The sequence below is a fragment of the Mchenga conophoros genome, linkage group LG20 (genome assembly GCF_057382185.1).
Source record: "Mchenga conophoros isolate Kocher_MC1m ecotype Shallow Benthic linkage group LG20, M_conophoros_male_GT1.1, whole genome shotgun sequence".
In the NCBI taxonomy this organism is placed as follows: domain Eukaryota; kingdom Metazoa; phylum Chordata; class Actinopteri; order Cichliformes; family Cichlidae; genus Mchenga; species Mchenga conophoros.
Window position 1 is genome coordinate 32,797,602 of NC_140545.1, and position 22,676 is coordinate 32,820,277.

The following is a 22,676-nucleotide window of genomic DNA, read 5'->3' on the forward strand; positions in this document are numbered from 1 at the left end:
CAGTAGAAACTAAATAAAGCTAAGAAAACCAAAAGGATAAATAAATGGATTCTGTAGGACCACGTTTTTTTAAATGAAGAAGGGAAGAGTGTGTATCTGTGTGTGATGTGTTTGAAGGAGAAGTGTCATCATTTTAAAAAACCCAAAAAACACAAGTTCCTGTTTGTGAGTGAAAAAGGAAGAGAAGCAGCATGAACCCACCAAAGCCTCGATATGAAAGTCTGTCAAGCTTTACTCTGTTTCATCTTCCTCAGTGAGTAAATTAACCTCACATTTCTCTCATTTCTCTGTTCTCGTCATCGCTGGCCTTTATCTTTGTTTTTTAGGAGATCGTCTGTAAGTTTTGTTCCTCATAAACAGTTTTGTCTGCATACTGTTTCATCACTCACGCGTTTTTTTTTCAATGTGGTGTTTAAAGTTGAAAACATCCTCCTGAGATCCAGAAGAAAAAATGTTTTGATATTTCGATTTTAAAAAATGTAAGCATTGCAAATTTCTTTTCAGAATCATTATTTATCTATTTATTTATTATTTTCTGTCCCTTGAAGTGGAGATCAGGTCTTATTTGATCACACGATGATATGATCCTATGAATCCTATGAAGGGAAACATCTTTCCAAGGCAGCCTTGTTGAATTCTGTTTAATTTTTCTTCTTGTTATTTCTCTGGACTGCCCAATCTTGAAGAACCTGTCTCAACTCATTGAATTGGCTATAAATACGAACCGGTAGACTCAGATCCTAGTCTCTCTAAGGCCACAGATATGTTGAAGAATATTATTGTTCCAGAATGTTTTCATCTTTAATGCTAACTTCAGAAATAACCATCTCCCTCTTATTTGTGTACTGATTTTGTTTTCTAAAACCTGGTTGCCTGTTTTCTTTTTGGCGTAATGAGAGGACCACCTGTTCTGTAGTTGCAGGCAGCTTTGTTCTGTTTTCATATTTCATCCTGAAAATAAGTTCAAGCCAGTTGCAGCATTGTTAAAAATGAAATGATAAAGACAAGAAGCACACAGTTTAATGCACTTTTAGCATATATATTATGAATAATGTAAATTGGTCATTAAAATTAAAGTGGACTTAAACAGTATTTTTAAATCACTAAATGCTACAAGTATTTTACAGAACTTCAAAGTTTTTTGAATGACTCACCATTTAGACCTTATGAAGCCTTAAAAAATTCATGTTTTTTAAGTCAATGTGTCAACAATTTTTTCAAGCTAAAAAGGAACAGCACAACCTCATGGTGACAAACTGAAAACCTTACAACATGTGTTAAACAACAATTTCAAAAACCTCATCTGACAGACAAATACACAAAAAGCAAATAAAGAAGTCATCACAAACAAAACTAAGCCTGTAACTAAGCTTTCGAGCTTAGCCTGACGCTGATGTCTTTTTGCAGCTGTAAGGAAGAATTGGAAGACTTCTGTTCACAAATTCAAAAGTAAAAGTAGAGATTTTAGGTGAAATTGAATTGAAACTAATTTGAGCTATTTTGTTTTAAATAATTACATCTTTTCAATTTAGTTTAAAATATTTATTCAGACTGCAGGTAACTGTTCATATTTTCAACAGACCTGCAGGATGGAAACACTGGACTTGCCAACGCTGAAACTCTCGTCTATGAAGGAGTGGAAGGAGGAAACATCACAGTCGAATGCAAATTTTATATCCTTGGAAGAAAGACATTGTTCTGCAAAGATGAATGTGAAAAAGGAAACGTTCTCATTGAAACACCTGATTACACAGCCCAGAGCGGCAGATACAGAATCAAATATGAAAAAAATTATTTCTCAAAGGATATTGTGCATGTGAGCATCACACAGCTGAAAAAGTCTGACTCAGGATGGTACAGATGCACACTGGACACAACTTTACAACCATGTGATTTCAAGATCTTTGTCAAAGAAGGTGAGTCTCTACTAAAAAATCTTCTTCATGTTTCTGAATCAACATTTACTTCTCAGCTTGTTTTCTATTTAAATAAACTCCATATGCTATTACTTGCATGCAGACAAACAAACAAGGAAAAAATCAGACAAAAGACTTGCTTGTTCACAGCTTCAATCATTTCAGCATCAAACACAACTTTCTTCAACATCAGTATTTCTCTTTTCAGGCTCTACAAAAACAGGAAAGAATTTGAACTTCCATGTCACAACCACAATGCAGTGAAACTAGTCTTAAAAACGAGGATTAAAATAGATTTACAAAATATATTTAAACAAACTAAATTTAAACATTGTTTTCTCAGCATTTTTAAAATATCTGTGATAATAAGAGATGCATGGATGTTGACACACTGAAGTCTCTGAATGTTAAGTATCACATCCTCATTTCACATGCAAAACACACATTAACCCCCATTACTCTCATGCAAAAAGTCTTCAAGCAGGAATCTTATAGTTTTGATTGCTTCTGTGTTTGCAGCTTTAATCACGTCACCATCAAACAACACTTCACGACCTTTTCCAATATCACTATTTCTCTTTTCAGTCTCCATGACAACAACAAGAACAACAACAATACCTGACTCAGGTACGTCATGTGTGCATGTCTGTGTGAATGGAGTGTGCATCCATCCATATGTCTGTCAAAGAACCTCATCCATGTTCATGAATGAAACATCAACAGCTGTGTAAGCACCGGTCTGATTTATTACTGAAAATGCAGAAATGGTAAACGGCCTGTATTTGTATAGCGCTTTACTAGTCCCTAAGGATTTACACATTCAGTCATTCACACACTGGTGATGGCAGCTACAATGTAGCCACAGCCACCCTGGGGCGCACTGACAGAGGCGCGGCTGCTGCTCTGACCACTACCAGTAGGGTGAAGTGTTTTGCCCAAGGACACAACGACCGAGACTGTCCAAGCCGGGGCTCGAACCGCCAACCTTCCGATTACAAGGCGAACTCCCAACTCTTGAGCCACGATCGCCCCACAAAAATACACAACTTTGTTAGAAGTAACAGAAAATGAAAGTATTGGCACTAAAACAGAATTATCAAAGTAAAAATACAATTTATTTCATAAACAGGGACATTATATTTTTTGGATTTTAACTTTAACGTCTGTTAACTATAAAATGGACTTGCTTCTAATTTTCTAGGATTGTGGGATTAAATTACATTTCGTAACATTAAGCTGAAACTATAGAAGAAGAAAAGTTATGACATAGATGTAATGAAGTGAACAGCACAACAGTTAAATGAAATGTCAACAGCTTTGAGGGACTTTCTCAGAGCATCACTACATGTGGTCTTGATAAAAGATAAAAATAAATTCTATCTATAATTATACACGTTTCACTACAACAGTCACAGACAAAGGAAAAGCTCAAGTGAGTGAGTGTGGGTCTGAGTCCTGTCAGGGCTATATGCATCTACAGCTAGAAAATGTAATCTTCTTGTATTGTGGCAATTTCTATCATGTTGTTGGTGTTGAAACAGTGACTACACTTATTTTATTTTTGGCTGTATTTTCAAGCATGAACCCAAAAGCAGAAGAGAGTTTGAAGCATCATCCTGCTGATAGATAGCACCAGTTTCAAGCACAACTGCGTCTTATACACATGAAGTTTAGATACAGTTACTTATTTGGTTTCTTTGTTTTTTATGGTTTTGTTTTGTTTTTGATTTTGTTTTTTGCAAAAGCTGCCTTCAGAGGAATCATATTCTCTCACAAATCTTTAGAAGGTTTTCTTTGCAGATAAAACTAAACCATATAAGTGTCATTTTATTTCACTTCAACTCATATTGATACTGTATTTGCAAAAACATAAAATAAAATGTGGTCTTTTTTTTTTTTAAATCTAGACTCTACTATAAAAAAATACTTTAGCTGTTTACATGGATTTACTCCTACTGAAATGCAGCACTTGATTACGCTCTGCCTCTCCTCATACATCTAGAGCAGCGGTCCCCAACCCCCGGGCCAAGGACCGGTACCGGTCGATTGGTACCGGGCCGTGAGAGTTGAGGCTCAGGTGTGAAATGTCTGGTTTTCAGGGTTTTTATCGTTTTTCAGCGTTATTTTATTATAGTTTTTATTGTTAACTCGGTTTTCCTGGGTCTTTTTACGTGTGTTATGAATAAATCTTATTTTTTTCGGTAACGGCACTAGTTTTATTTTGTTGTATTTATCTGCGACACCTTAAAGGCCGGTCCGTGAAAATATTGTTGGGCATAAACCGGTCTGTGGCGCAAAAAAGGTTGGGGACCGCTGATCTAGATGATGAGGTGAGGATTCAGAACATTTATTCTGATTAGTGCTCAGTTCTAAACCATGAAAGCGTCAAGAAAGAGCTGTTTTTGTACACCGAAAATTCACCAAACTTGAACGATAGTATTTCAACATGAAAAATCGTTTGTGTCTACAAACATGTGTCTAACACGAAAAGTTCACGAGCTCCTGTAGGACTATGTTGTGGTTTATATTTTATAGATTATTTCCTGTAATGCATTTCTGTTTCCTAGCGGTAACCTGCACCGAACATGCTTCACCTAATTGAATTCATTCTATTCAATTTAGTTGCTTGACGGATGATCCATACACAGAACAATAATGTTTTTACTGAATTGTGCTCTTCCTTAAAAAGAGTAAAAGGAAAATAAATCATACTTCTTTAACAGAAGCTCTTAACCAGTAAACATGAGGCCTAGTCATCCATCCAAAAACACCAACGCAGCATCAAATGCACACACACACAAATGCTACACATGTGATCAGGGATGATAGTATTTCACTTTATATTTCACCAGGATTTACCAGGAACTGTGCGTCTCCACCTCTCTTGTCTTTCATCCAGGTTTCTCCTTGCATTTGGTTGTAAGTATAACTGTGGTGGTGGTTCTGCTGCCTGTTGCTCTGCTGCTTATCTACAGAAAATGGGCTGGTGGCTCTTTCGGTGAGTTACCTTCCAACATTATCTGCACATTTGATATTCATTAATTCAAAATATTTCTTTTGCCACTGATTGGTTGCTGACGTGCCCAGGTTACGTCACAGTTTATATCCAACAGGCAAAAGCACTCACATAGCACTTTGCTGAAAATGTTTTAGGTTCTGAAAAAACATGTAAGAATTCAGTGAATAAAGTTAATAGTAACTTTCTGTCTTTTCTACAGGTCTGAACAGCAGGAGACACTCAGAACAAGGCCAGACTGAGGTGACTTATCAGTTACTTGTTTACTCTCTTTGTCATCTTAAAAAAAAAACTGTACTATTGAGCTGGAAAGAAACAAAAGATCAGGATTTCCAATTTATGTTTATGTGCTGATCTAATGGGAAACTTTTAAGTAATATTGCACTTCAGCATGTGCCTAACATGCATTAACATTATACTACACTAAAAAAACTTTTTGTTTGTAATTTGAACATTAATAATCCAAAAGAATCATCACCTGATTTTTTAAATCCCACTCAGCTTATCTCGGTCTTTTGTGCCGTGCAGCTTAGTGTTTTAGTCACAATGTTGCTGTTTCCATCAACCCAAGTACGAGATCTGACAGCAACCACACACTACAAGAAAGTAACATATTTAGTAGTTTCAGAAGCAGATGTGTTTTTTTCTGGATATGTATGAAACTAAACTCAAAATAAAAACAGAGAAGTTAAGACTTCACTGTTTTTCACTGCTTACATGTTTGGTTGTATAAATATTTGTCCTCCACAGGGGGCAGCAGTGATCAGCTTTCATTCAAGTAGTGACATTTTCCATCGTATACTTTTACATTTGAAATAGATTTTTTTTTAGGTCTGGTTGGTAAAACAAAAGCAGCGTTTCAATGACTCTGCTGTGTTACAATAAATTCATTTTATGAAGCTGAGCAAACTGAAAAACTGCTAATGAATAAATAAATAAATAAATAACTCCACTTACACCACTTCTCTTTATACTAAGCAAGTATAAAACACACAGCTTCTGTTTCCATCCTGACATTAAAGACCTGTAGTACGTCATCAGCTTTAGGTCTGTTGTGTCACTGCTATTGTTGTGTTTCTGTCTTTTCTTCTCAGTTCAGTTAATTTATTGTTGTTTTTTTTCCCAGATTAGTCTCAGTGAACGCTATCATCCAGTCTCCTCATGTGAAGACTCGATCTACCAAAGCCTCAATATGGCGAGCAGAGATCATGACCAAATCTACTCTACACTCAGACACAATAACCAGTTTTCAGACATGAGCTCCTGTCAGACTGAATGACTGCATGAAACATGGCAATAGTACTTCTATTGTTTACGTTACCAGGCTCAGTGACGTGGATTTTGTCGTCAGACTTTGAGCTCAAGGTTTTGTGCAGACGTCCACGTGCCTGCCAACTTTTAATGATGGCAGATATGAGTCATTTGCAGATGACAGGAAACTCCTCTACAGTGCACCAACTATGAGTTCAAGGAAATGTAACGGAGTAGTGTCAGAGACTATTGTAAAATTATAATATTATTTTATGCCATGTCATACCCCTAGTTAAAGATTGTGAATTATTATGTAGTTTTAGTTTGAATTATTCTCCTGAATTAGAAGAAGCTGATAACTATTGCATTAGTTAAACTGATTTGCATTACATTAGACTGCTGATTTATTGTGATGAGAACAAAGCAGAACGAGCAGCAGTGGCAGCAGCTGAACTCTGACCTGAACAAAAATCTTGACTTGGCTGGGAGAGACAGAGGAAGAGCTGGCGCAGCAGCGTAGACTGGAGCTTGGCACGGACATCCAGACGATTGAGCTGTGTATCAAAACCAACTGGACGACACTGGTAACTGCAGCAATAAAATAAAGGCTAAAAGCTCCTTGGACAGAGGTTCTAGGCTGAGTAAGTGTGAAGGGTATAAGGTAGCACCAAATAAAGCTGGGGGAGAACTGGGGAGTGTCATCTGTGCCGGCTACTGTTGTAACAATAGTTTTTCTTACATCTGAACTGCGCAAACACAGAGGTCATCTCACATATGGTTCGCCCATCAGGGGGACAAAGGACCTCAGGAGTGAGAAGAGATGAACCCGGCCACACTGGATTATAGGGTGTTGGTGAGCTCATTATTCTAATGAGCTCATCAGGGGGAGTGTAAAATTATAATATTATTTTATGCCATGTCATACCCCTAGTTAAAGATTGTGAATTATTATGTAGTTTTAGTTTGCATTATTCTCCTGAATTAGAAGAAGCTGATAACTATTGCATTAGTTAAACTGATTTGCATTACATTAGACTGCTGATTTATTGTGGATGAATGATATTGTTTTATGATGTTATAAGAAATACTGTTTGCAGAAAGTCATCGCCTTATTTGTCTGATTAGAAGAGAACAGAGTGTGCTGGAGTTTTCTGCCCCATCTCAGCAGGAGCAGATAAAACAGGGAGCCAAGGTCGTAGCTTAGGCGCCGTGTGAGAGAAAAGCATGTGAATGTTTAGGCTTTTATGATAAGGTGGGGGCACCAGAGGCTATAAGAGTTTGATTAATGCTCCACCATTTGGAGATCTGAGGCTGTCTGCATCAGTGTCCATCTCCCACGCGTGTGACTATTAAAATCATCGTTTGACTTAACCCGGCCGGACCAGTGTTGTTATTGTGGTTTTTCTCTTGTTTCCATCCCCAATTTTGAACTCGTAACACTATCTTGGTTTATTTTCATACACTTGATTTATTCCTAGTTTTTTAAGGATGTACCAGCAGCCTTAGCACGCATTCAAAATGTTTTGTATTTAAAATCTGTGTAACTTTCCTCCAGATAGTAAAACATAAACATAATGGACAAATCTGAACCTCAGGGGAGTGACTTTATACTCTCTAATATCAAAAAGGACAAAGATATTGAAAATGAAATAACATAAAATAAAACCTGTAATATCATGAAAATTTTGGATGTAATTCATTTGCCTTTTTTTCCCACCTGTCCTGATTGGTTCTTTTGCCATCAGAATTGTTGTCTAAAGGCAAAGAAAGAAGTCCAACGGATTTACTTTACCAAATGGACCATCCCAGCCTTGCCGTATTGGTCTATTTGTTTCACCTTTGCTTTAATTGATTATTTTATTTTATTTTCACTTGCTAAACACGGGACAGACTTGACTGGGGGAAAGAAAGGGGAGAAAGAAAGAGGGAAAGAAAAACAGCGGGGAAGAGGGACGGTGATAAAGGGCAAAAAACAAAAACCAACAAAACAAACAGACAGAAAATACAAATATCAATCACCTGGATCACCTGCTGAGAAAGAAAAAAGAGAAAACAAGCAAAAAAAAGAACAATATAATAAACAACATCATTGTGATGATCTATGTGAATATAACAGTAAATACTAAATATTAAATATTATTGTGCAGCACGTAAGATCAACAGAACACAGTGTGCTTTGAGGTAGGAGCCAAAAAGGGTGTAGTTTGTGTGTGTGAGCACCCGTGTGTACACCTGTGAGCATGAGCGCGCTTGTATTTAAAAGGTTCCTTCATGTAATGATCTGCTGGAGGGTGTGGGGAGTCATCCAGTCACTCAGCTGTGCCAGAGTGACCGATCCACAGGTCGAGAGGCTGAGGGCACCCCACCCCCGAAGGAGCCCGAGCGAGCCCCAGGCTCCAGGCCCTGACAAGAAGCCACCAAGGAGTGAACCGGTGCGTACCTGGATGCCCATCCCTGAACACAAAGAACCACCAATGCACCGATGTCTGAGGGCGTCTGCCAATGGCAGGGGGAGTGGTGGGGGGAGATGTCCCCAGAGAGGTGGCGTCTGATACCCGACCTGACATATAGACACAAACATACAGGCACACACAGATACAGACATCTATTCCCACCCTCATGCTCTCATATGCAGTTACTCAGCACTCACCCAACATGGAGACAGACATAAATAGACACTGTACACACAATCGCACTCCCCACGCGTACTCTAAGCCCCAGGTCTACTTACCCTTGCTCCTGGAGGGGGAAACTGCACCCAGACCCAGGTGGTGTTACCCTTTTCCCTGGGGTGGAGAGAAGCAGACCGCCCGACTCTGCAGCAGCAGGGAGGCCCCACATTCCAGACCCCAATCGGACGGCCAACTCCTCCTCCCAGCCCCCCCGCCCAACAGGCAACAGAAAACGGGGGTGTGAAGACGCCATACCTCCCTCCACCCGCTCATATGTAGTGTTGATGCATGTGTGTTCTAAGGTGATTTAAAACCCAGGGGGCATGGACCTACCTGCCAGAGAGCAGCAGGTAAGCGCATAGCCCCTCCTGATAGTAATTTGCTTGCACTATTCATTGGTTCCGGGATTCTTGAGCCTCGCATGTCCCACAGGGACACAAGTGGACAGGTGGACAGGTCACTAGACTGTCTCACGTGAAAGTCTTCTGACTATAATAAAAGTCTTACGAGTCCCACAAAGAGAGGAACATCTGATCACCCTAACTGTGAAGCAAAGCCAAGCATTCACTTGATAGACAGTCTTTCTTTTCTTTTCTTTTCTTTTCTTTTCTTTTCTTTTCTTTTCTTTTCTTTTCTTTTCTTTTCTGTGTATGACGTCAGTTAGAGGGGATATTTTAGATGTTGCAATCTTTGACACACAGCTCAGGAAGCTCCACCCACCTGCCGTTACAAACTCATGCTTACAAGCCAATCAGGAGAAAGCTGACTTAAATGAAGGCTGGTCTTAACGGAGGGGTGAGCTGAAAGAGGGTGGAGGAGGAACTGAGGGAAGCAGTAGTACAGTGTCAGACAATTATTTAAAAGAAATTGTCATTGAAGTCCATACAGTCTGTTTTGGTAGAGACAAAAAAGAACTCTGAAAACCAAAAGAGTAAAGTTTTGGAGGATAATTTAAATGGAAACAGACACTTATCATGTCTCTGTGGAAAAACTGCAGACAGGAGGAGTGTTTATTTTAAGGAAGGGGCACATTAATAAGAGAAGTGACAAGTTCCTAGTTTGTAAATAGAGAAGGAAGAGAATCAGCTTGAACTCTTCGGAGCATCAGTATGAAAGTTTGTCACATTTTGTTCTGCGTCATCTTCCTCCGTAAGTAAATTTTCTTCTTCTTCATATTTAATTTTCTCTCCTCTCTGTGTTTATTTGGTTGCTTTCTTATAAGAAAGTTGACCTCTAGGTTTTGTTCCCTGTTGAACCGTTTTAACCACAAACTGTTTCTGTCTTTCTCTGTTCCTGTGGTTACACATAGTGTAAGATCACTCAAATTTTGTTTCTTCCCACTGCCTTGCCCGGAAATGTTTTATCTCAGTTTGTTTTCAGTCAAATGTTTTTTCTATAATGTCTAAAAAAATTAACTTTAGGTTGCCTTTTCTCACGCAGACAGTTAAAATGCAGACTGTAGTCTTATACTAATATATCTGTATGGAAGTAAATAGTCTGTTTCCAGTTTTATTTATTTAAAATACTTTATCATTGGACTGCAGTGTTTTACATGATGGTAAGAATTGATTCTTCCTGTTTTCTACAGACCTGCAGGATGGAAACACTGGACTTGCCAACGCTGAAACTCCCGTCTATGAAGGAGTGGAAGGAGGAAACATCACAGTTACATGCAAATTTGTGATCCTTGGAAGAAAGACATTGTTCTGCAAAGACAAATGTGAAACTGGAAACATTCTCATTGAAACAGCTGATTACACAGCTCAGAGCGGCAGATACAGCATCAAATATGAAAAAAATTATTTCTCAAAGGATATTGTGCATGCGAGCATCACACAGCTGAAAAAGTCTGATTCAGGACGGTACAGCTGCACACTGGACAGAAGTTTTCAACCATGTGATTTCCAGCTTGTCATCACAGGAGGTGAGTAAAAACAATCTTCTTCATGTCCCTGAAGATGTGAAAGTCTCAATGATCACAGTTCCATATCTTTCAAATAACCTACATGTGTCATATTTACACTACACGTTTAGTTTCATGAGTTGTGCTGTAAACACACATTCACACCTATTACTCACAAGCAGACAGAAAACCTGCTTCAAGCAGGATTTTTATTATTCTGATTGTTTCTTTGTTCACAGCTTCAGACACTCCAACACCTCATGAGCCTTTATCAACATCAACATTTCTCTTATCAGCTTCCACAACAACAACAACAACACACTTCAGTTCAGGAAGCTTCACACCTTCATCAACCTCTCCTGAAACACTGTCATCAGGCTCAGGTATCATATATGCACGTGTGAATGTGTGAGTGTGAATCAGTCTCGTGTTTATCAAAGAACCTTCATCCATGTCCATTAATGACACATCAGCAGGAGTGGAAGAAGCACTTTGATTTATTCCTGAAGTATAATTAAAAACAGTTGCGGTGAAGAAATACACAACTCTGTTAAAAGTAAAAGAAAAAAAAGTATTCACATTAAAATAGAATTAAAGTACAAAAAGTAAAGTACAAGAGTCATTTTATTTTAAGCTAAACTTCAAAGTTATCAAATAAAAGTAGTGCAGTATGGCACAACATCTGAATGAAGAACTCAAGAAGTTTAAACCACCGGGCATTAAAAGCTGAGTGAGAACATGCCTGACTTCATTAGAGTTTCACTACATGAGTTCTTAGTGGCAGACAAAGATGTTGTTGGTCCATCACTCAGCAGTTTCTCAGATTTCTTTCCATGAATTTATACAAGTATCAGTGTAACAGTTTGTGTGTCTTTAGTTGCATCAGTTAACCTTTATTGATTAAGAGAGTAACACTAAAACTCTGTTCTGCTGAGGTGCAGATAAGATGCTTTACATGATTCTGACTCTGGTTCTTGTGATCATCGTCTTATCAGCAACTTTGCTGATTTTCTACAAGAACAGGAAGGCCATTAAACCCAAAGGTGAGCCTACAATAAACACACAGCAGTGTTTCAGCTTTACAGCGCACATCACACATTAATTTCCTGGAGATTAACCCGACATTACAGTTAATCTAAACTTATGCTGCAGACCTAGTCATCAGGTATGAACTTAACACCCACTGATCTCTGCTGCTGACAGAATAAAAAAACTGACTCATGTACATTTTGTTTAAATTCTATTGTGTCTTAACGAAAAAGCTGAGATATCTTACAAAGTCAGTAGTTTTCCAGCCTGGCTTTAAACAGGTCAGACTATCAATTATGTTAAATGATGTTTGTTTTATGAACTGCATTTTCAGGACCTCCTGTGGAAACAGAGTATGCCAACATTACACGGGTGAGTTTTAGGAACTGTGAGACACCTGAGTTTCATTATCGCTTTATTTGTATCCACCATCTGGTTTATTCTCCTTCTCCAGGCCAAGCAAGAAATAAGAGAGGGGGCCCCACAGAGGAAGGTGGAAGTGTCTTCAATTTACACCACTGCAAAAGGCCCCCAACCAGATGGAGCTGAAAACATCGACCTCTACAACCTCACCACCTGTTCTCAGAACAAAGTAGATACAACTCGTTTCTTATTTTAAACTCTGATGTCCAAATCCAGGACAAACCAGTCTGAGTAATGAAGTAATTCATCAGTAGTCATGGATGGATATTATACTATTATTATGCCCTGTGGATATACTGTTGCATTTCTTTCTGCCAGCTAATAGCAATGACTAGAAATGGCCAAATTCAATGCACAGGATTTGGGTCCAGTTTATTAGGTACAAACACTTTCGTTTTATTCACGAGACATTTGTTTACTTTTTGTTTAGATATAACTTAAAGAGCAATTCAGAAAACATGGCTGAGGGTTATGTTTTTAAAGATTTCACACTCAAAATGTGGGTACAACTTATGTGTACAAGAAAGAATGATGTCTCAGGCTGTAGCTCCATAAACCTTTATTTAATTACAAACACGTTTTTAAGGGTCTGAAGGTTGATCTCACTTTTCTTTCAGGCTGAAGACGACATGAATAAAGTTAATTATGCTGAAGTGGATTTTTCCAACATTCCTGCTACCAACAACACATCCTGTAGTAAAACGGATGAAGTCGTCTATTCCACACCTCTGGTACATACCAGCCCTTCCAACCTCACCACAGATGCTTCACCTCCTCTGTACTCTGCAGTTAAGAAACAGTATTAATGCTGTTGATGGCACTTTACCTCTCACAAAGATCAACAAGTGATTATAATTCAGACAAAACTGAATGTTCTTTTCTGTTTATTGCAAATATTAATGTGCTTTCAATCAGTTAATCTCAGGTTAAAAATGTTTCTTTATGGTAGTTGATAGTTTAGTTTAACTTAACAGAAAACTAATCCTGTTATTCCCATTAATATTTCCATAGAAACTCTGTAGGACAGATTTAATGAAACAGTTGCATAAAGCTCTGCAAACTGACCTGTGAGTAGTACATTGCATTTAGCTGTTGGATTTCCAGATAGTAATCCTATAACCAAGCCTGTGTCTGTAATCATGCAGCATTATTAGAGATCCCTAATTGTATTTTTTACTGTGGCTAACAGTCTGGATAGAGGTTTACCTCAAGACCATTCTGTCTCAACTCATGCTCCATAACTTTGGCTAACGGTGTGCATGGTTAATCATTTTAAAAGCATTCATTTTAATCAAATAGTAGTTTGTTTGTTTTTTACCAGACCTGAAAAAACTGATACTAAAAAGAAACAAATTAAGGAAGCTGCAAAACAAAACAAAAGCAAAGAAATTGTTATTATATTATGTTATTATTCCAGTTTACTCTCACCAAAGCCATCCTGGTCCTAAACAACTTTTACCTGTGTATAAAATCACAGCAGAAATAAACTGTGACCTGCTACAAGCAGGTGGTTGACAAGCTGTCATGGTGGCTACATCCATCTTTCATATACATTCTCTAACCTCCAAGGACCTGACATCCACATATGTGGAAAATACATTTTGGGTTGTCGACACCAAAATACCCAATTTTGCTCTACAAGGGCCAGAGATCCACTTACGAGGACATTATACTGCCGCTGTTCTATCGAAATTTAAAACAAATGTCCTCTTATGTGGATCTCATTATTCTCAGAAACAAAAATCAGGTACAAAAAAAATAATCAGGTAATTCTTTGATTTTCCATTCATCAGGTCCCAATCAGTCTAAATAAGGCTCACATATCATTCACTCATACTAAGAGTAACTAAATACGTATTACTATATAATCTTAATAATATTACATTATTATTTTTCTGAGATATTGCATTTGCACATACGTTTTCTTATTTAAAATTGGTTTTATATTTATGTTTTAATATGTGGGGATAGGTTAATTGGATAATCCAAATTGCCACTAGGTGTGAATGTGTGAGGGAAAGTGAGTGCGAATGGTTGTCTGCCCCTGTGTGACTGGCGACCTGTCCAGGGTGTACCCCTCCTCTCGCCCTATGACAGCAGGGATAGGCTCCAGCGCCCCCCGCGACCCTGACAAGGATAAGCGGAAGCGAATTGATGGATGGATGGATGGATGGATTTATGTTTTATTGAACAATGTTAATGTATTTTTTACAGTGTTGCTGTAAAATAATATTTCACTGGAAGGATTATACTATTTAAATAAATAAAATGTAAGAATATTTTGATGTGTTTCAAGGAAATGAACGATCAAAAGAAGTACATAACATGTGTTTTCTCAATAAAAATACTCCAAGTCTGGATACACATTTCTTCAGTGTCTGCATTGAAAGGCAATTTATTCTCCAATGTAGCTGTTGGAACTACAGGACCTGTTATCATACTGTAGAACTACAATACAACGCAAGTGTGTGTGTGTGTGTGTGTGTGTGTGTGTGTGTGTGTGTGTGTTTTTATCACATTTGTATGGCATGCAAGCAATGTTCCCTCTAAGCTGCGCACGTGCGCAATTGCGCACTGCTGGCACGGTCTCTGCGCACATAAATTCTGCGTTGTGCACAAAAAAAATCTAACCTGAATTTAAATTAAAATTAAAACTTTAACAATTCTGTTTTGCAGTGTTAGTCAGTGAGTGACTGGCTGCTCACATATGGGATTAGAACGATGCCACCTTATCCCATAGTCCAGCCAATGATGCCTATATATGCAGCCAATCAAGGTCGTTGACAGGCTATGACAGCGTCCTTATGCGCCGACACCGGTGTTTTAGCGAGCAAAGCGGTGTGGCTGATGTGGAGTGAAGCCACGTTAATGACAACGTGTACAACCATTGGAGATGTGAGCAGGACAGACGGAAAAATTGACGGAAAAAGTGTGGACTTTATACCAGTTTTTAAATTCTGTTGATCGGCCACGTAAAACCAGAGTTATGATAAAAAAATATGCAATGTTTGGTTTTCTTCCTGAATACTGTCGTTGTTTATATTTACTGCAGGAAGAAACGGTAAAAACGGCATTTAAAAAAAAAAAAAAAAAGGCTTGAAAGCACTCTCCACCTGTGAGCAAAAACAAACCCCACCCCCCTGTCCCTTTCCTATTCGTCCAAAAAAGTACCATGTCGACCAATCGAAAAATGATATGGCAACATGGCATCTAGTTGTTAAGAAACGGGGGGAAGTTTTAGGAGTGACGGCGGTGCTTTGAGATGTGAGAGATTTGAGACGTTTAGCGCAAATCTTGTGTAGTTAGTGTGTAGTGTAGTCAATAGTTTTATTGTGTGTGTCAGAACAATGAGGCGACTGCTGAATGTTACAGGAGTGACAGGAGTGACACATCTCCTGTTGTCAGGCCTGCAGGTATCAGGCTGTTGTTCTTCTTTATCTCATAGTGGACAGAAATTATTTTTGGAGTGGCACAAATAATTTGTGTGGCATCAGATTTGATGCAGAACAGCTGATTGTTCTGTAAATAGTTTGAAATGTTTATTTAAAAATGCCTTGGCTGCATTTAAAAAAAAATAGCTGCAAAAAAACTTTGTTGTTTGCCAAACTCAGTAACTTTTTTGAAGAAATAACTATATAATTAACTGCCCAGCATTGGTCATTATATACTGTATTTTGCAGACAGAGTTACAGGACTCTCTCCCAGACCACAGACTCATACTCATAATACAAGTCAGAGCTTTATAAAAAAAAAAAGAAAGAAAAGAAAGTTGTGTTTTCGAAATTGGAGTTTCAATTTCAATTTCAATTTTATTTCTATAGCACATTTAAGAGTCACAGGTACAACAAAGTGCTTCACAGACGAGCCATATTTGCAGATTTACAACAAAAGAGAACAGTCAACAACAAAGAAATACAGTTATAGGATGGTAATATTATTACAAGCACGAACCGGGAGGAAATTATACTAAGTAGTTTGAAAGGCGAGCTTAAACAAATGGGTTTTTAACCGTGACTTGAAAGATTGAATAGTTTCCGACGCACGGACATCAACTGGCAAGCTGTTCCAAAGTTTTGGTGCAGCAAAAGCAAAGGCACGATCCCCTTTCGTCTTTAGTCGAGACATTGGTTGCATTAGGAGCCCCTGATTAGAGGATCTGAGTGCCCTTGTGGGGATATATAAATTAAGAAGGTCAATCAGATAACTAGGTGCCAGGTTATTTAAAATTTTAAGTTCTACATACTACACAGGTCATGAACAAGATTTTTTTAAATTTTCATTGTAAGTGGGCTAAAGCAGTTAATTAAAAGTAGCCTAACATAAATGTAAAAACTGACAATGAAAACTGTCGGTTTAACCCTGCCTGCGCTGGCCTGACCTGCAAAGTTTAAGGTGTGCACTGCACAATTTACCCCACAAGGTTGTGCTGTTGAGTCAGATAAGTTCTCATGCAGAAGTGGCATAGAATAGAGATTGAAAATGTGACGTCATTCAAGGGGAAAACCGCAAAGGATTGTGGTAACTCGTGGCAAGAGCTACTAGCGCACACAGGCTTTCAATTGAAATCAGTTACACAGCGATAAAAAGAAACCAAAAATGGCAAGAAGCTGTTGTATTATTAACTGCACAAGCCGGGCGAGCAACAGCCGCGTGAAGCCGACGGGTAAAGCGATTGGTTTTTATCGGATTCAGGCGTGGAGCAGAAATATTCCAAGCCATGTCTCCGAAGTCAAGAAGAGGCGACGGATGGCCTGGATTGCCGCTATCCGAAGACCTAATATAACGTTCGAAAACACTCCACCTCACATGTTAGTCTGCTCCAAGCATTTCCACAAAGGTAAGTGTTTTGTAGTAGTTAATACGTCTTATTTGGCGCTGAACAGAAATCATCGCGCTATGCTCCTTTGATCATAAAATGATCTTGTCTTTGTCTGTATGCATGTGTGTTTTTCAGCACCTGTCACTACGGAAACTACAGCTGAGATCCAACCACAGCAGATAACTCCACAGCACGAGGATGAAGATCTGCAGGACTGTAAAATGTGTTCTCTAAGGTTACAAGAAATAGCACACCTGCAGGAAGAAAACCTAATATTACAAAAAGAACTGTCCAAAAGGAAATTAGACATGGAATTCTTGAAAGATAACAACTCTAAAGTTAAATTCTACACAGGGCTGCCTTCTTTTGCTTTACTAATGGGGGTGCTACAACAAATCAGCCCGAGCTTGCCAGACACTGACAGGAAAATTTCCCAGTTTCAGATGCTCTTGTTGACTCTCATGCGTTTAAGACTCAACCTTCCAATTGCACATATTGCACACCTCTTTGATATTAGCCGGACAACCACATCCACTGTATTTAACATTACTGTAAATGTGCTATACGCTCACCTCAGTCCACTGGTGCACTGGCCGGGAAGACATTGCATACAGGCCAGTATGCCACACCAGTATGTTGAGATGTTTGGTGACCGGGTGACAGTTATTGACTGTTTTGAACTGTTCATAGAGAGAGCACAAAATTTATGCGCCATGGCGGAGACGTATTCCACATACAAAAGTAGACACACAATGAAATATCTCATTGGCATCACACCACAAGGGACCATCTCTTTCATTTCTAAAGGATGGGGAGGGCGTACCAGCGATAAACGAATAGCTGAAACATCTGGCTTTCTACAGAAGCTGTCACCTGGGGACACAGTGCTCGCTGACCGGGGTTTTGATATCAAGGAAAGTGTTGCCTTAATGGGTGCCACTTTAAAAATCCCAGCATTTACACGGGGTCGTAGTCAGCTACAAGCAAAAGATGTGGAGGACACACGAAAACTGGCACATGTCAGGATCCATGTTGAACGCGTTATAGGCTGTCTACGGTCCAAGTACACTATCCTAAATGACACCATCCGTTTAGGTTTTGTGGTGCCATGTGAAGGTGAGAACATGACTTTGCTGGATAAGATAGTCGCTGTGTCATGTGCGCTCACAAATATGTGCCCAAGTGTTGTTGTGAAGCATGCAAGTGATGAATAACTGTTTTCCAATTTGTTGTATCAATTGTTTGTTGTGGTTGTTATTGTTTTGTTGTGCAGCTGTTTTTTTATACAAATCAGCAAATAATGCACAACGGTATACTATTTTGCCTTTGTCCTGTAAGCTTCTGTCACGGTCTCGCTGGCAGACCGTGGGGATGTGGGGAAAGGAGGACCCAAAATGCAGGACTCTACAGTGCAACAGTGTTTATTTACAGTGGTGACAATCCAAACAACAATAAATCCCCCGTGCGATCCCAAATCCCGTTCCGTGTCTTCTCCTTTAGCCCGTGCTCCGTGCTCTGTCTCCGTTCCCTGTGTACTCTCCGTGTGCTGCCTCCTGGTCGCCACAATTCCTCCTGAGGAAACACGCATACAAAAGGCAGTCGTGAGTACAAAACCTAACGGCAGACTTGCACTAACCTTGCACGATAAACTAAGACTGACGGGAAGTCACTCAACGATCCAGCGTCGAGGAGCTCTCAGCCACACTGTTTTGAAGCTCCTCTGACGAGGCTTGATCGGCGCCAGGTGTGTGTGGATTCCTGGGTGGGACCGGTCAGCTGGCAGGGCCACACCCACCAGGCCTAAAAGTGCCTGCCACGACCGCACCCTCACACACACACACACACACACACATGCACATAAACACCTGACAGTACACCAACACGGAAAGCAGGACAGCGGACACAACCATAATAACAATAATCACAATAACCACGATAATAATAATAGTCCACACTGCTCACGGACCCCGAATCCCAGGAACTGGGTCCGTGACAGCTTCAATAGTAACATGTAACACTGTTGTCAGTTATAAATAAAGACAGTCCTGATGAAAGACTTGTGCAACACTTACTTTATTTGTATTGGTTCTGACACTGTATATTAGTACAAACTGAAAAGAAAGAGATTGCGTCGGCCCATTCTGGACATAAAGAGATAATTTACAGCACAGCTGTAAAGTGCAGTGGTGCAAATCGGCAAATATTTACAACAAAGTATGACTGTTGTGACAGACATTTATAGCAATGTAAACATCTTATAATTCACTGTGAGTGACAGAACACCAGGTAACACAAACCATAGAGTGCAGAGTACAGGAAGATGGGTCCACCTTAAAGTGACACTAAACATGAAATCACAATAAAGTCCTTCAATATAAGAGAGTTGTCTCTGAACGGGTGTAATTGAAATACTGTCTGGTTAGTTTTCTATGCAAGCTTTTTTCTTTCGTTTTTTTTTTTGTCACGGTAACATCCATGGAATGTGGCCCTTGTGAAACACTGGGTTCTGGACCAGTGTAGTGATTGGCCAAGAGCTCAGGCATCACAACTTTGTAGAAGAAATCCTGAGCGACAGGCAGCATTTTAGCCCACAAGTCTACATCTGGCATCACACGTGTAATAACACAAGCTTCTGTTGTCCACACAACAAAGTCACAAAAGTGTATTGGAACCGACAATGAACTTCTTGCGGTGCTGCAAATGCGTGCATTTGATGCGGCGCTTGGATCGTTTTGCCACGAGTTACCGGCATGCAGTGCGCGAAAGTCACGTGGTCTGTCAATCTCTATAAAAGTGTTTGATTATCGCTTGTAGCTGATGTTGCACAATGTAGCAAAACAATTTAGCAGCAGACGGTAAGCCAACACATGTTGCTTCAAATTCTCTTATAATAAATGGAAATTAAAATTAGTTTAAACAACACAATTTCCATCTAATCACAGCAGAGATAGTGAAGGTAGATGAGTTTCAAAACCTTGGATAAGTCCAGTCTCCTGGAAAGAGGTTGGACTATATCCCAGTATCCCCTTGGCTTGCTACCAATACGTTGGTGTTTCTCCCTGTAGACAAGAGGGTTCCCTGAAACCTCTGGTCAGGTAATGGCCGGGCTTCTTGGAGTCCCAGGGTGGGGTGCTCCACCTGGTGACTCCCATCGTTTTGGGAGACTTCAGTGCTCATGTAGGCAATAACAATGTAACCTGGAGGGGCACAATTGAGAGGAACAGTGTGTTCTGTTACTGAATTTCTGTGCAAACCACAGTTTATCAATAACAAAGACCATGTTTGATCATAAGGGTGTCCACCCTCGGCCAGAAGGTCAGTGATTTTACAATTGTATCAGCAGATCTGCAGCTGTATGTTCTGGACTCTAGTGAAGAGAGGGGCTGAGTGTGAAGCAGCGTGAATGAGAATCAGCACCTCCAAGTCTTAGGACACCTCAGTCAGAAGTAGGTGGAGTGTCCACCCCGGGTCAGAAACAAGTTATTGGCCCAAGTGGAGGAGTTCTTGAGGTCTGGTTCACAAGTGAAGACAGAGGATAGCAGGACATCCACTGACAGATTGGTGTTGTGGCTGCAGTGATGCCAGCCATACTGGTCCATCATGGTGAAGAGAAACCTGAGTGTAAATACAAAGTTCTTGATCTACATCCCTACCCTCACCTATGGTCACGAGCTCTGGGTAGTGTTTGAAAAAAAGAGATGGCAGATACAAGCAGCAGAAATTAGCTTTCTCAGAAAAGTGGCTGGCCTCCCCCTTAGAGATAGGGTGAGGAGCTTGGCTATCGGGAGGGGCTCAGAGTAGAGCCGCTACTGCTCCACATCAAAAGGAGCCAGTTAAGGTGATTCAGACATCTGACAAGGATTATTATTATTATTATTATTAATATTATAACTTTATTTCAGACATATACAACCTCCTGGGTGAGGTGTTCTGGGCATATCCCACCAGGAGGAGGTCCCAGGGCAGACCCAGGACATGCTGGAGAGATTATATCTGTCAGCCTGAACGCCTTGGTGTTCCCCCGTATTGGAGGTAACTGGGGAGGTCTGGGCTTCCTTGCTTAGGCTACTGCCCCCATGACCCAGATAAGTGGAATTAGTTTTGCTGTCACTGAAGTTTAAAATTAACGCCATCCAGGCTTTGATTTCACTGAAACATTCTAACAGAGCCTTTAATGAGCTGCCATCATTTCACGGTGTGGGACGGAGAGATTTCGCAGGTCTTTCCTCCCCACTGCTGTCAGACTCCATAATAAAGACTTTAACTGATCAAGCACACACATCCATACATATGCAATAATACTAAGTGCAATAATCCTTTCTGTCATCGTTGTATTTTTACTCAGTTGTATATAGTATTTGTATTTGTATTCTATTTTTATCTTATTGTATATTTATTTTATTTTATTCTACTGTATATAGTATTTTATTCTATTCTGTACAGTTGTGTACTGTATTTATTCTTATTGTATTCTAATTTTTGCCTCATAACTTTTGCACTGTCCACTTCCTGCTGTGACAAAACAAATTTCCCACATGTGGGACTAATAAAGGTTATCTTATCTTATCTTATCTTATCTTATCTTATTTGTATGTATGACCTCTGTATCTCTGACCTCTGATGGAGGAATCCAGACAGTGAACATCCAGCAACATCAGTTACAATGTGTTTCCTCAGCACACTTTAAAATCAACTGGGTTGTACGAGCCATTTATAAATAAGGGCGTTATGTCTCAAACAAGTGACAATTTTCTTACAGAAAAGATGAACAAAAATGGGCGTTTGAACTTTACAAAGCACAGGCTACATAGCCCACTTCTCCTTAATGCACGTTCACTTTCTATATCTTAAATACAACTTCTGCTTCTACCCTGAAACTCAAACTTTACAACAGGTCATGGCCGCAAAGTATTCTGTAATTCATTCCCTCACATATAAGAAGATGAAACACCACATTTTTTTTTACCTGTTCTGCTTTTTCTTATTTTCTGTCAGACGCACATTCTTATAATACTCACATTCAATATGGCCAACTGAGAACCTACCTGATTATTTTTGCTGACCATGTCCAGCTTTATGATCATAATGTACCTACCATCTGATGGTTCCTTCAAGTAAATAAAGTGCTGTGTCACGAAACTCAAATGACTTCAAACTTGTTTACTGAAGATGAAAGTGAGTTAACTGTACTTAGATGATCTTCACGATCACCCAATCTCAGTACAATTGAGTAATAAGGTGAGTGAATACATTTTTGTTTGAAATTTTCTATTTTGATGGCTCAAAACTTCCTCTCTGTCAGTGTCAAAACTTTTTTAGTAGTCGAGTTGCTTTTAGATGATGCAGTGTTTTTGGTTTCACACGAAACTGGAGTACAGCCAGACAGCTAAATTAAATTGAATTTGATCAAGTCTGAAAAGTCTGCTTTGTGAGACGCAGGACAGACTTCCAGAAACCAAAAGAATCAACTTCTGCAACCCATAAATAAATGGACACTTAATCTTTGACTCTGCAGTAGAAAAAAACCCATCAAAGCGCAGGAGTGTGAATTTGAAGGAGGGACTGCGAGGATAAGAGAAGTTAGAAGTTCCTTGTTTCCAAACAGAGAAGTAAGAGAAGCAGCATTAAACATTAAGCCGTCAGAACC

The 22,676-nt window shown here is 39.4% G+C and overlaps 3 protein-coding genes across 4 annotated transcripts; all 3 read left to right on the forward strand.

Moving 5' to 3' along the window:
• Positions 1 to 213: 213 nt before the first annotated feature.
• Positions 214 to 7,445, forward strand: LOC146551216 (uncharacterized). The gene is made up of 6 exons (XM_085261018.1): positions 214 to 253; positions 1,581 to 1,916; positions 2,502 to 2,543; positions 4,816 to 4,914; positions 5,135 to 5,175; positions 6,059 to 7,445. Exons 1-6 carry the CDS (start codon positions 214 to 216, stop codon positions 6,209 to 6,211), a joined length of 711 nt encoding a protein of 236 aa, XP_085117144.1. The 3' UTR covers positions 6,212 to 7,445.
• Positions 7,446 to 9,441: 1,996 nt separating this feature from the next.
• On the forward strand, positions 9,442 to 14,489 carry LOC146551217 (uncharacterized). 2 transcript variants are annotated; one of them, XM_085259359.1, is made up of 7 exons: positions 9,442 to 10,004; positions 10,444 to 10,779; positions 10,998 to 11,141; positions 11,754 to 11,801; positions 12,122 to 12,159; positions 12,242 to 12,379; positions 12,828 to 14,489. In XM_085259359.1, exons 1-7 carry the CDS (start codon positions 9,965 to 9,967, stop codon positions 13,014 to 13,016), a joined length of 933 nt encoding a protein of 310 aa, XP_085115485.1. In that variant the 5' UTR covers positions 9,442 to 9,964; the 3' UTR covers positions 13,017 to 14,489. The 2 variants fall into 2 exon arrangements, with proteins under 2 accessions (XP_085115485.1, XP_085115484.1); XM_085259358.1 differs by having other exon boundaries at positions 9,452 to 10,004; positions 11,700 to 11,801.
• Positions 14,490 to 16,760: 2,271 nt separating this feature from the next.
• On the forward strand, positions 16,761 to 18,458 carry LOC146551218 (uncharacterized). The gene is made up of 2 exons (XM_085260318.1): positions 16,761 to 17,047; positions 17,165 to 18,458. Exons 1-2 carry the CDS (start codon positions 16,807 to 16,809, stop codon positions 18,241 to 18,243), a joined length of 1,320 nt encoding a protein of 439 aa, XP_085116444.1. The 5' UTR covers positions 16,761 to 16,806; the 3' UTR covers positions 18,244 to 18,458.
• Positions 18,459 to 22,676: the final 4,218 nt, after the last annotated feature.